General features: G+C 38.5%; 1 protein-coding gene across 8 annotated transcripts in view; it reads right to left on the bottom strand.

Annotated features, from left to right (window-relative positions):
* TRPM3 (transient receptor potential cation channel subfamily M member 3) overlaps window positions 1–14868 on the bottom strand; it is a 406906-nt gene that overhangs the window by 55580 nt on the left and 336458 nt on the right. For all 8 annotated transcript variants that reach the window (XM_077790276.1, XM_077790277.1, XM_021541495.3 and 5 more), the window contains exons 10-12: window positions 11684–11784; window positions 9936–10070; window positions 7182–7232 (exon numbers count right to left, since the gene is read on the bottom strand). In XM_077790276.1, coding sequence (XP_077646402.1) covers window positions 7182–7232; window positions 9936–10070; window positions 11684–11784 — 287 coding nt within the window. The remainder of the gene's footprint in view (window positions 1–7181; window positions 7233–9935; window positions 10071–11683; window positions 11785–14868) is intronic.

Raw genomic sequence — 14868 nt, 5'->3', positions numbered from 1 at the left:
TATTTTTGACTAATTATTTTGGGTTTTTTTTTTTTGAAGAAAACTACAGGCCTAGCAATTTTTTACCTATTTCCTACCTGCATTCTTTACATATTTTACTAGAAGACCCTTTAAACACATTATCTAGTTATGTAATTTCCAGCAGAGCCATGAAGATTGTCTCACAAGAAATGAACTGAGTTTGTTGCAAGGGTCATTAGCAGGATCCTGGAAAAGATGCCTACATGCTTCTCCTTCCATTTCTTTTCCTTTCTTACCCTCTGTTAGATATTTCTATATATCTGTATTTAAACAGATACAATACATATACATATATGTATGGATATGTATATGCCTATGTATATGCCTATTTGTATATGCATATGTATATGATGTCTTCAGTATGTACCTTTTAACTGGAAAGGAAACAGAATGAAAAATACGTCCACATCCTACTGTCCTTTTTATGGGAATTCCCTTGCACATGTCTTCCTTCCCTTCACTTTCAAATCCAAAAATGGCATCACTAAGGTTATGAGTTTTCCAATAGTTCTGGGTTGCAAAACTATGAAGAAAGATTTCAGTAACAGATTGTCTCTCACTGCATATGAATTTGCTTCAAGTTAATGGGGCATTTTGCTTCTCCAGCTGCAGTAAACCCAATGGGACATCTTGTGTGCTGAACAATTTTAGGCTGAGCTGCGTTCACAGATGTGCCAGTCAAGTCTCTTGGGGGTGTCTGGCAATGAAGGAACAAAACCCCAGTGTGGGCACACCTGCTCTTCTATTCCCTCCAGAAAAACTACACAAGGTAAACTCTGATCCCTTTACAGGAGGAAAGGACTAATGGGAAGGGAATGAACCCAAATGAAAGTTTGCTTCCTTCTCTAACTCTTTGCTTCTGAGTTGACTGGATGACAGTTCACGTTTCAGTAAGCATTCCCTACCAGAAAAGAAGACATGATTCTGCAAAGATCACCTAGCTCTAGAGACCTCATGACATGGAAAAAGAATTTTCTCGGAAGGCAGAGGTCAATTTGGATATTGACCAATTGAAGGTGGACACGCCTCTGAGAACACAGAGGGGTTAAAATCAGAATTCCCAGGAGAACTGGCTCTCTTTGGTTCTGGTCAGCGTGCAGTGCAGGACTCTCCCCTGCCCGGCTGTGGCTGGGTGGGGAGGGGGAGGCCCATGGCCTGACTGAGGTGGGCCCAGGGGTGGAGGGACTGGTACTGGGCTGGCCCCTGCAGGTAGAAGGGTGGAGAAATCTGGGATGTCTCTGTTTTCCCCCCAGAGTTTCTCTCCTGAGAGGGAGAGAGAGAGAGAGAGAGAAAAAAAGAGACAGCAGCAACAGTTTCATCAGCAGTTCAATGCGGGGAGGGAGGAGTGGGGGGAGTTGCAAGGTGCCCAGTCGCGTGGAGCCGCCAGAGTCTGGGCATCGAGCTATCCTGGGAGGCTGGACTTTTAACCCTTCCTTGAGAAATGAAAGCTTTGTGAATTTTTCTTTCCCCTCCTCGGTTTGAAAGAGAGGAAGAGGGACACCTTGGACCCTGGGATGTTAGAAGGAGGAATTCTAGATGGGAGGGGGACAAAGAGTGGCTTTTGGCTGGACTTTTCCATGTTAGCCACAAACTGAACCAATCTTCTCCTTCAAGAGAGACTGTATTTTAGGAGGATGCCAGAGCAAAGTCAAGAGACCTGCTTCAGCTGGGAAAAGACAGAAGTGGAGTGAACAGAGAAAAAGTTAGGGGGTTTGTGGTGGTGCCCCCTGTCCTCAAAAAAAGGAGAAGAGAAGAAGATCTCTGTTCTTGGACCCTCGGCCCCAGGGGAAATGGGAAAATAGGGGGGACTGTGGTCCCAAAAAATGAAAAACTGAACTGTTGCTTTCTCCCCTCTTGGCAGGACATCCTTGAAAAGAAAAATTCTAAAAGCAGTCGGTTCATCCAGGCATTGGTGGTGAGAGCACTGTGCATGGAAAGAAGGGTCACTATGGCAAACTTTTTTCTCCGGGCGGTTCCATGTGTGACATGGAAACGCAGGATGTGGAGCTGTGTTTTCTTGGGGGGTCTGTGGCACAGGAGAGACTCTGTTCCCTCGATGGGCTGAGTATCGATTGTCTGGAGGGTGGAAATCTGATTGGGGTCCAGATTGTGTCTCACTCTGGTTTGTTGGAGTTAGGTGGTGGGAGGAGGAATGCTTTGCAAGGTTTTCATTTTGATCTTTGTGTGCTTTTTTTTTCCTTTTTCCTTTGTTTCTTTCTTTTGTAGTAGTAGCTTAATAAAGTTTTTTTCTGTTATTAAGCTTGGGCCTGCTTTGCTCTGTTCTCGATTCCATTTCACAGCATTCAATTGAGAGATTACATTTTCATGGGGGCACTGGCATTGTGCCAGTGTCAAACCATGACACCTCACTAAGAAACTCTTCAGATTTAGAGAATCTTCTCTGTTCTATGTGTCACTGCACAAAAGAAAAGACTACAAAATAAAGGTGGAGAGACAAAATATCCTTCTGTGTACTGTGAAGAGTATCCTTGAAAAAAAGGAATATTACTCGAATAAAAAATTGTCTCATATAGTCAATATTGCAGAAGGACCAGAAAATGTAACTCTTAGCTTCAAAATTTTTCAGTGCACTATAATAATTTAATGTACTGTAATGATATACAAGTACAGATTACAGTGAGCCTGTAGCTTTTTTTTAATGTGTTCATTAGAAGAAGGTTAGTAATTCACATGGAGCAAAGACTATCATGTCTTGCTTGAAAAATCTACATGTCTGGAGATATCTGCCTGGCTTCTCTGGAGATGTCCTTAATAGATCAGAGCAGAGAATCACTAACGGAGAGCAGATGGCAACTGGTTCTGCAGAAGAGAAAAAATGGATGCAAAGATCCTCCTTCCTTTTATACTTCAGCTATGAAGAACAAGGCTTATTTCCTGCCTTGCTACCATGGTACAAACAGCATGCTGAAAAGGCTGAGGAAGGAGAGAGGGAGGTTGTACTTTCTTAGAATACCATGTCCAGTAATTGGCTGGCATTCAAAGGGACAAAAAATCAACCGAATTTAGTGGAAGAAAATTGAGCTGCCAACAATTTTTAAGTAATGTCCTCTAGCATATCCTTTTGCAAGCTTCCTAATCTTGTCTAATTTGATGGGTGGGGGAATTACTATGGTTTGCAGGAATGTGTATTAGTTTAGATAATTTGGACATAGTAACATTTATGCTGAACAGTTTAAAGAAAAATAATGCCTAAAAATTTAATTAAAAATAAACCTAAAAAATTAAATTTAAAAAGTAAATTCTGCTAGGTTTGTTTGGTTTTTCCCCTAAGATGTTCTTATCTCTCCAGAATGTGTAAAATGATAATTCTACCAGAACAAGGATGAAAGCACTAGCAGAAATGGGAGTTGCAGCGCCAAGGTAGGACTCCTTCTAACTTAAGGTCTTCACTCAAACAGAATGCTTTAATATTATTAAGTAGCAAAAACATTCGAGCAGTTAAGAAAGAAAAACAGGCATCAGGGTGCTACACGTGTTAAAAAGCGTGAGTTTTTTAATATAGTTCTGATTTCTAAAGTTTAATAAAAGATTTAGATAAAAATATCCAGTAAAATAACTTTGAAAAAAGACACATCTAAACCACCCAGATAATACTGAAACACTTCACTAAAGAAAACTCCCAAATCCACAGGAAAAATACACATTTCATAAACATTACTTTTTCAAAGTGAGAAGCCCTAGTAAAGAAAACTGGACCATCCTTGTGAAAGGAGTTATGTACCAAATACATACATATATACATGCAGACATACTAAAGCATTTGCTCTGTCAGCAGACAGCTTGAACAACCCTGGTAGTGCTAAGAATGCTTGTACAGGAAGCACAGTGGTGCAAGCAGGACAGAACGGCCCCAAGAACAAGAAAAATTTGGATGAACTAATTCTAGTGCAGTCTAGGTTGTCAAGAATGACTAAGGAGAAAGTTTGATTTTTAGGTAGGATAGTTGTCCTGGTCAATAATCAACAAATCTTTTAACGCTAGGACAAACTATTCAGTGTTAATGCACTATTCTCCTGAAGAAATTTCAGGCTTAAAATGTAGCTAGCCAGTTATAGCACTTTTTTCACCTGGAGTGCATTTTTGTGTCACTATGTATCAAACCTCTGAGTTTGCATGCTGGGGAAATAATAATACTGCCAAAATTTGATATATTGCTAGTTTGTTGTTTGGAAATGCAGATATACTGTAGCACTCCAAAAAACCGTCAACTTTGGAAATGAAAATAATCCTGAAGTGGAATTGAGATCTGTTAATTATACACAATATTTTGGATAAATGAAAAAAAAAATCCATCTGTTAATTTCTATTGATCTTCATCATCTAGTTGAGGCAGGGAAATAATTTTTTTTTTAATTTGTAGAGGGCAACCTCCACTTGCAGACAGGGTGTCCAGCACAGCCACTGTCTGATTCTTTCTGCTTAGCTTGAGTACACTGATACATGGTCTATGGAAGGAAGCCAAACTTGAATGTGAAATCCTGGACCCTTGACAGGAGATGTCAAAATGGCCATGAGGCCAAAAATGCAGGCAAGGCAGGTTGGCCCTGCTATGTAGCTATGGAATTGAGAGGACTGAAAGGTGATCTGAGGCACAGTCATTATGACATAATTTGTCTTGTTAATACATGCAAAATTTATGCACATTTAGATTATTGTAAATTCCTTAAGATTGTGTCTCCAGGCCTTTACAGTATGCTGCCTAGGCTATTAGTCTTCACAGCAGTATTTGGAAATCCAAAGGGAAAATATATTGTTGTATTATATGTTTGTGTGCCTGTGTGTGTATGCACACATGTGTGTCTATAGGCTGCCACAAACAGAATCGAATAATGTGACTTCTGTTGTTCTCATTATTTGCTTTATAAGAAGGCAAGATTGTCTTTAAAATAAAACAAAACAAAACAAAGCAAAACAAAACAAAAAACACTCTCCTACTGATTTATACAGCTATATGGTACAACAGTAGTAAATTACTGCTTCTATCATTTTTAAATACCCATTTTCTATCTGAGAATCCACAATGATCAAGATGCAATTTTTTTAGCATGCACCCTTTTAAAGAATGCAATAGTGCAGGTTTTAAAATTGAGGGGTACATGTAAATGCTCAGTGTATTTCATATCAATTAGGTATTGTCTCAAGGTGGTGTGTTACATACTTTGGTATTTATATTCTGTGATGCTGTAATTAAATCTGACAGGCTAGGTGTATGGCATCAAAATATACTTGAACTCAAAAAACTAACATCAGCAGTGTGGTCTGTCTTGCATGCATGATGGGTCATTGAACTGTCAAATGGTGATTTGTCTATTAAGAAGTTTTTTCCAAGGAGGTGTTTTCATTTAAACTGTTGTCAGATCTGCAGACTGATTTATGGTTTGGTTGACTGCTAAGAGATCTGCTCAGTTGTTTGGGCTACAGTGAGCTGTCACTTCTCCTTATGAAGCCTGACTTTTCTCATCCTGGACAAAATGAGAAATACAGCCCCAGAGGTCCAGTTTTCCTCAGGAAGGTGCTAAAGAGCTGCTTCAGGCAGTCTGTTTTCAAAGCCCTCACCTATTCTCATAAGACTGATTCAAAGTAGTTGGAATTACTGAAGATTTTAGATACTAACAGAGGAAAGAAAGATAAATTTGTGGAAAGATAACTATCACCTATAGTTAGAAGTCACTGTGAAACAAATAATGTAATCAAATATAGTGTAAGTTTATTTAGTGTGTATCCACATACATCCATGAGTACAGATCATCTTTGACTACACTGATGCCTTTGCTTTCAAGAGTTGCTTTAAAAATACATATTTAATAGGACCTTAATAAAAAGAGATACATACTATTTAGTTACTCAACATACAATTTACTATGCCTTTGAAGAAGGACTTGGAAAGGTCATTCTGGGGGAGAGAAGGGGTTTGGAAAAAAGTAGAAGAGATTCTTTGAAATTCTTAAAGGCCATAAATAACTGCATATTGAATAATAAAATATTCTGGGAACTTCAGCTTCAAGAGCAGTATCCATTCTAAATAAATTCTAGCTTCACTCTGCTCAGTCCAAGGGGATTTGTGCATAGTTTCTTTTTGTAATAATTTCACACTTTTTAACAGTCACTTAATACACTATACATAATTGGACAATGATGATGCCATTTAACATGCTAACCAAAGAATACCACCAGAACCTTTCTAACATGCTACTGATTATTCTGTAGAATTACTTAATAAAAAGGTGCTCTATGACACAACACTACTCTCCTTAGTGACTTCGATTGTGTCACTGTCAGAAGAAACCACTAAAACCTGTGCTCATAGAAAAAATATCCTCTCCTTTTAATTTTTTCTATCTAGTCCCATGTACAGAAATATCCTTTCTCAAGTATGCTACCCTAGAGGTTTGACTTACATAACATACAAGGTTGTAATCCTTACATACTTTGGGAGAATACTCAAGCTGATGAGGTCATTTGTAGACTCAATCTCCTTACTTGATCCATATATCTAAAGGATAAGGGATTTTCATTCCTTGCAGTCGCTGTAACTCATTTAATCCTGAGTACATTGGTAAAGGTATTTGGAATCTCCTTCCTGCCACTCTACCTCTCAGTATTTCTGTCCAGCTCTTCTAATAGATTTTTATAATTCAAGATTCTTGAAATGCACATGATAAGGGTCAGGGGAAAGTTGCACTACTCATTTTTATTTTTCTGCTGAGGAAGATGTCTATAATGTACTACACAATGCAGAATGAGGAACTGTTTCAAAAAGCCAAGATCTAGCACAAGGGTTACAGCTATTTTATAGGCTTGGAAGTAAACTAGCAACACAGAAAGTAACTTAGACAACAGTTGCAGGTATGGAAAAATACAAGTAATAGCATAAATCCACAGAGTATGTAAGAGCCTACAATTATGGCAGCAGACACACTATTATTACTCAAGCGTCTCGAAACCACAGAGAAAGCAAGCCAAATAACTTGCTAATTGTGCTTTGTATGCAAAAAGTTCATATTTGGAGCACACAAACAGGACATTTTGTACTGGCAGGAAGGAGAAAGCTCTGACTGGAAGCTCATGCAAAACAGAGATTGTATCTAGCTACAAAAAAAATAACATTATTTTCAACCTACCGTCTATTGGACTCTTACCTTTTTCACATCCCTCACTAGATGATGCAGAGTGTTGGATGGTCCATGTCTCTGCAAAGGACAAATTAAGAAGAAGAACAAAATAGTTTGCACAAAATATAAATGTTGAGATAACTTCCTTACCTTGGTAGTTTAGAAATCAGGCAGCTGAGGACACTTGTACAACTGTTACAACCAATTAAAAATCCCTAATCAATCACAAGAGCATTATTTCACCTGTTTTCCTCTTTTGTATAAACCCCTTCCATAGGAAAACCCTATGAACTGCTACATTGGATGAAAATGGAAATCTTGTGTATCAGTTTAGCCTCCTGGCTCAGAAAAGCCAGAAGCACAGCACAGCCTCTGGGAAAGAGTGGAAGCAAAACCAGCTGCTTTAATTTTAGCCTTCCTGCACTCAGGAATTCCAATTCCACTGCTGGTGAGTCAGAGACACTCTGAGCCTGGCATTGCTTTGAGGTTGTCTCTGAAAGTCACTGTCTGTGAATGCATATGCATGTGAATGCAGAATGCAGAGTCTGTGAATTTTTCCAATCTTTTGACTCCAGCTGTCATTTCAAAAATATGCTGCAGAGAAGTTCTGCAATTTTGATTATACTACTACTACTACTACTATTATTATTATTATTATTATTATTATTATATCTTACTTTATTTTCTGCTTAGTTTTTGACTGTTGCTGATATTTTAAGAGACTTTTATGAGAGGTCTCCTTAGTTGTAGCTGTTGATGGATGAGACCACTACACGTGTGTAGAGTCAATGTTTCCTTGTATGCATTGCTCTGCACTTCCCAACACTTAATTTTACGTAACCCCATCTCTGAGCATGATGAGACTTACCTGTGATTCTTCATATGCTGCTTCAGATTTTCTAAAACACCTGCAATTATTATTGTCTCTTCTGTAGGTACCACATTTTTCACATCTTACATAAACAAGCTGAACAGCTGTGGTCCTTGCACAAGGTCTTCCATGACCCTGGTCCTTTTGTGGTAAATATGGACCATGTATTCCTTCTCCTTGTTTTTTAACATTCAAGTAGGTTTTAAACCAAAATTGTCCCTGATATTCTAAGCCATTCTAAGCTACATTTCTTTAATAACCTTTGAAATTTTAAAATACTTTTGATGTTCCACAAAAAAAAAAAAAAAAAAAAAAAAAAAAAAAAAAAAAAAAAAAAAGTGGGGGGACCAAGTTCAACATCCTTATTCTCCTGCATGCTGATTGCAGAAATAGAAATAGATTTCTAAGGCTTAACATTTTCCTACAGAAGCTTGGTAAAGTTGTTGTTGACATAAAATTGATTCCCTTGTCTATAGTTCTATACTTTCTTATATTTTTACAAATTTGCCATAGCAGAGGCAGGATTCACTGGTTTGTATCTTCACAGGTAATTTTTAAGTCTTATGCTGAAATATGGTAATTTTTTTGGTGCTAAGGATACTATGGATGCATTTAGTCATATAGTATAATTGGTAATTCAGGCATTTCAGAGCCTGGGTCTTTTGGAACTTGTGCATGAAAAAATGTACACTGATTTCTATAGCAATAAATTTGTTCAAAAAGCCCTTCTTTTAGCTGTTGAACTGAAGACTTCTGTCAAACTTATTCCCTATAAAAAGTGGCTTTGGTACAAGAACTACCATGCTTATCCCTGCTATGAGGGAGCTCACCGGAATTCTTAATATACAGATGCCAGTCAATAGGCAAAATGTAAACTGACCAAAGATCAGATGGGATTTTGTCTCTAGGGTGGCATATATGTACCCAATATATACATACATACATATATATATACACATACATATATATATATATACATGCATATACACGTACACACACACACACACACACACACACACACACATATATATATATATACACCTGTTCCTCCATATTTTGATGAAGTTTAATGAATCCTATTCATATTTGATATTTTGCAAGACTGACTACTGGTCAGCATCAGTGTGAAATACCTCCAGATAACAGCTCAGTGTGACAGCAAAGGCTTTGAAAAGTACTGGCAGAAAAAATAACTTATTGAAAGTTTTTTATGCCCATATCACAGCCCTTCTGCAATACACAACACTGGGAATTCTAAGAACTAGACAGTGTTTTAAGATTTTATTTTCATTACACATAAGAAGTTTGAACTTTCTGAACTACTACCTAAGTAGGCAATAATATTGTGAATGCTGGAATGTATTTTGCATTTGAGAATTCAGAAGCAGACTTATTTGTCCAGTTTTATATTCACTTTAATGGTGAGGATTAAAAACTTGCAAACAGTTTTTTAAAAGTCAAAGGTCTAATTTTTGGAACTCAGTGGGGGCATGGGGAAGCCCTTCATTGTAACAGAGGCTGATTAAGAGTTAGAAGATTTTTCTGAAGCCATATTATCAGGAGTCATACAACACCACTATATGGGTCCTAACTTGCCAGTTACTGTCTTCCAGACAGAGGCACCTGCCTAAATCTTAGGTTTGTCATATTGGAATTACAGTGACAAGAAAATGTCTGCCATTGTGTGAGGCTTATTTTGTGTCTTTACAAAATCCATACAACAGATTACGTGGGCAAGGCACAGCATGTTACATTATATGAGACACAAGCAAGAGAGACAATATGGGCTAATGAAAAATTTCTGCAGCAGGTGTTGACTGCCTGGTGCATCATCATCATGCCATTACTATACAAGTGGGAGCTAGAACAGTGAATATAGAGACAGAAAATTTGCCTTAGGCTGGCCCTACCGTATTGTACAATTCCTCTAGCCGGGAGATGGTGAGAAAACGATGCATGCTTACTCCATTTTCTATGAGTAATTTCACAAAATCCACTCTGTCCAACACCAGTGCATCCAGCATTGCTTGCTCAAGGGAGCCCACCTGCAAAGTAAGTGATTAATTGAATCTGTTCCTTGGCGTGGCAGGCTACATCCAGCTGGTTCAGTCATTCCAGCACAAGCAGAGGGACTGACAAAATCCTAAGCATTGCTCTTCTAAGCTTAAAATGGGATAATCATGATTTTAATCTGTAACAATTTTTCTAATTCAGGGTTGCATTTCAAAAAGGAACATTGGAGTGCTAGTTAAAATGATCTAGAAAAAACAGTTTAGGACAAAGAACTGCAATCCAGTAAACTGGAGACCACATCTCTACCTTATTCAGGATTTATTATTATCATTATTTTTTTCCTGTCAATAATTTTATTTATATTGGATATATTTGTTTTGTGCACATCAAATAACTTTAATTCTGACTTTTCTGAAGTTTTCTTCTGTTTGTGGTGTGGAACCTCAGGGAAATTTGAACACTGAGGAAACAGAAACTGCTTCATAATTTGCATTCCTTTGAAGGCCCAAATGCAAGAGGTCTTCTTACACAAAACCTCTTCTTCTTAACTCTTGGAGGTCAGGCAGAATTAGAAGGATGAGAAATTATCTCATCCTTCCAGCTTTTAGCTTCCAAAATTATTGCAGATTGCAGAATTTATCAAATTTTTGCTGTGATGTGTGACGAAGAGATAACAATGAAGACAGTTCAATGCCATTAAAATACCTATGTTTTAACACATACTTATGCCCAATATCAAAGACAAAATAATTGAAAAGGCAAGGATTTTTGTACTAGCTTTTAGAGGTAGCAAGCTGTAGAAAGCTACATTTAAATCGAGGATACTTAAACAAAACCTTTTCCCATTGTTATAGTTTTTCCATGGGGAATTGTAAATGCTCATGTAATAACAGCATGAGAAATTTTAATGACAGTGATGAAACAAGTGTCACAGTAGTGACTAATACTGTCCAGTTCAAACTCCTGAGTGAATAAGTTGAGCTTTAAGGAGATACAGGTAGACCAGGTAGACATGGAGACCTTACTTTTTTTTTTTTTTTCTGTCTTTGTGACTTCTGCACCTGGAGCATGAGATGGTGCAGATGTAGAGCAGGCAGATTGATGCACAGCAGCAATGGGAACAGAATTAACATCACCTGAGATCTGGAGCCATAGCCCATTTGTGGTGACACTGCTGATCAACTTCTGCAGTCTACATGATCTCCAGCATTTGTATGGTGTATTTTTCATGTAAAATCATCACCTCAAATTCAGGATTTGCATATAAAAGCATGCTGCTTTAAGAGAAAAAAGAAATGTTGAATTTCCTTGAATTTATAGCGGGTATACACTTGTTTTCGTCAGCTTGCAGAATCATGCTTAGTAGGATAAATCTGGTACTTCCCGTTTTTTCAGAGGTGTAGTTTCCTACTCTTAAGGCATCGCTAGATGTCACCATTTCCTTGGACAATAGAACACATTAGCCTGTCTGCAATTGTGCCTGCCTTCAGCAAGTGTGATTGGGAACCATGTGTTTGGCAGGACCCAGTGTATTTTAAACCACACTAAAACCACCATTGCAAACAGAATGTATTTATACTCTGTAGGGTTCAAGGTGTTTCTGATAGAAGATGTTGTGTATATATACATTATATATATACTGTACCGGCCACTGCTGCCCATAAATAAAGATCTGACTGCGGGCGATGTCTACTCTGTTCCAGGCTAGTGCTAGGCTCAGCTGGTCGGGAGCAGATGCATTAGCTCCTGTGTATACAGACAGGGGTGCAGGGAGGACAGCAGGAAAAGAAGAAACAAGACATTAGGCTCAGTATATCCTGGTAACTCCTCTTTGTGAAGTCTCACTGACATCTATGTCATTTCTGCAACTGATCTCATATCAAAACAAAACCAAACCTTCCACTGCAACTGTCAAAAAAAAAATCCATTCTCAAATCTGCATCTCTAGTTCTCAGATTGTATTACAAGCATTAATTATTTCCTCATATTTCCCTTCAAATTACAGCAGATACAGGTGATATCAGAAGGCATTTTTTGGTGGACTTAAGTGGTTTCTCTCCTACTGGATGGGAAGCAAGAGAACAAGCCAGGATACAGATGGAGCTGCAAGAATATACACACACCCACACGTATCCCATGAGCACACACACACACACACACACACACACACACACACACACACACAGAGAGAGAGAGAGAGAGAGACATGTGCCTCTAGCAATTACAAGTAGATTCAACTCACAGACACCACTGATTTCCGTAGTTCTGCAATTTTTGGCATCTTACACATTCCAGCTTGATAAGAAGCATAGGAATTTCTCCCCTCTTTGTACTGAGGTGACTTGGTGGGACAGATTTCCCTTCACATATGAAATAACTATGTAAGAAAGCATTCTATAAAGCTTGTGTCAAGGTATAATATATCTAAATTAAATGAGAAACTATGCAGATGATAAGATGGATTTGGAGCTGTTTGTTTTTGGAAGGGAGGGTATGATTTTCCCTGCAGTTTTAATGGACACTGTGGGACATTCCTGTCCTGCTGTGCTTTTTTAATATTTCATGGTTCTCAGCTGATTTGTAATAATAAAGCAGCACTTGTGCTTCAGTGTCAAAGGGAGAACTGGCCTGAATGAACTGATGAACCAAATAAATAAAGAGCCCTTTGACTTTTAACTACATATCTGCTTGCAGTGGTTAGGTGATTGTATAAGGGCTTATTTTTTAAGACCTCATACCTCTACTCTTATTTTGTCTTTATTAATTCTCATACTGATATCATGGAGTGAGGATAAATAAAAGCTTTTCATTACTTCAAAGCATTTGTGTCCCCATTTAAGTATTATTCAAACACACACACTGCTCCAGTTGAAAGTGGACTCTGAAATTTGAGGCAAGGAAAACATAAAACTGGCTGTTGAAATTCTCTGTGAAGACCTTAATAAAAAACTTCGTGGAGCTTAGCCTATAGTTTAATTTCATAACTCTCAATGTGAAGTCAGTTTACTGCTGATATTGCCAAATAATTGTCAATATCTGCAGGACTTGTTTGGGAGATGGTGAATTGTGTATCATCCAAATCACATTCATACATGAGCTCTGATAAAAAGGTAGACAATGCAGGAACAGAACAGAATTGAAACAAATGAAGAAGAAGAAAAAAAAAAGTGAAAATACTTTTGTGACTTCTGTGGCTAAGAAGTATCAGGAATGCCCCTTTGCATAAGACACAACTTCTCACTGCAACACAAGAGATCTCAGGGGGGATGACAACAACATCTGAAACTTTTGGAGTTTCTTACACAAGCAATATACAGCATCCAAGAACATAAAATATTTACCTTTTGGAAAGGCAAAAATGTCTCTACATTTAAATATCCCAAGATTTATTTATAAAAACAGGAAAAAAATACCTGCGGTGAGTATGATAGTGTAAGTTAAACACAGAGTGCAAATAATGTTCTCCCCCATTTTGAAGCAAACAAGAGATGCTCTCATCAGATCTCCTCCTTCCCAATCATGTGCCTGAAGGAGAAGTGAGAGCTTTAGCAGTGCTTAGTCAAGGTTTCTGGTGAGGCATGGAGGAGGCATATAGGTGAACTCTAAAACCTGGGGGCAGTGATGGTGATCCCACAGCTTGACAACAATTCACACGTGTGATGAGGGAGATCCAATTCTTGATTTTCCTACTACAGCCAGGGTAGCCAGGGGTGCCATCTAGTTAGAACTTGGGGAGGGAAGTGGTCTGTTTACACAGCCCCCACTTCAGGAAGAAGTTAAGCTAAATCACTAAGGCTCCCGATAAATAATTTTTGAGCCCTAGCAGGGAGTGTTCTCCAGTTTGTATCAACTGACCCTAGCAGTCCTGGGCCTTTACATGCTTTAGAAAAGACTCAGCTTGCAGATGAATAGAGGATCTTCTGGTACATTTGATCACAGGAAGGAACTGCTGGCATGGGGCATGAGGTGGTGCCTGTTCATCCATTCACCAAAATTGTTTTCTTTGAGCATGCTCATTGCTCCAAATACTGAGCAAAAGAGAAAGCAAGTCATGGCCCAGCCATATCCTTCCCATCTCCCTTCATTATGCTTAAGGCTGCAAGCAGTGGCCAAGTTTTCCAGCTGATACATGTGTAGTCCCAGAGTTGATGCTCTTCTCAGTGCTTGTGGTCATAATGTTTGATTTCACAGAGCACTGCAGGTATCTGGCAGTCGAAGGAAATGTGTGGCTTCTCAAGGGGATATTGTACTCCAGGTCTGAAGCAGTCTATCAGCTAGGGTGTAGATTATGGATGTGTATCCTGGGGCTCTGCTGCATTTGGTTGGATGGGTGCTTCCACAGTACAGTTTCTTGATGGAAAGCCCTTGCTTCCTTCTCCTCCTTGCTGTCATCCCTGAGGGGTTTTCAGATGAACGTGAATGGCAATGATGTTACTTAAGAGGAGAAGGAAAATCAAAGCTATAAATGTTTGTACGGAGTAGCATATGAGCTGTGGATGTCTTTTAATTGATTTTATTCTAGGATAGAACTGATGACCTTTGTCTCAAATGAAAAAGGAAGTATTCAGGCTATTTTAGGTGGAATTCTACCTAAGATCAAGAAACATGACTGATTCCACTCATATAAGAAAAGCTCCCCAGAAAAAACATGAGATGGCCTTCTTAAGATACAGTCTCCTTTCAGTCATTTCCTTGACTGCATTCAGTGCCACAGGGCATGGAATGAGTCAGTAGGAAGAATTCAAAAAGTGATCTTTCTGGGGATGCCTGTCACTCATGAGTGTCACTGGTGCTCAAATCAAAGCCAAAGGATATTTGGAAAATAAATAA

This window comes from Lonchura striata, chromosome Z, assembly GCF_046129695.1.
Source record: "Lonchura striata isolate bLonStr1 chromosome Z, bLonStr1.mat, whole genome shotgun sequence".
Classification (NCBI taxonomy): Eukaryota; Metazoa; Chordata; class Aves; order Passeriformes; family Estrildidae; genus Lonchura; species Lonchura striata.
Note: the sequence above shows the minus strand (reverse complement) of the source record. Positions and strands in the feature narration are given on the sequence as shown.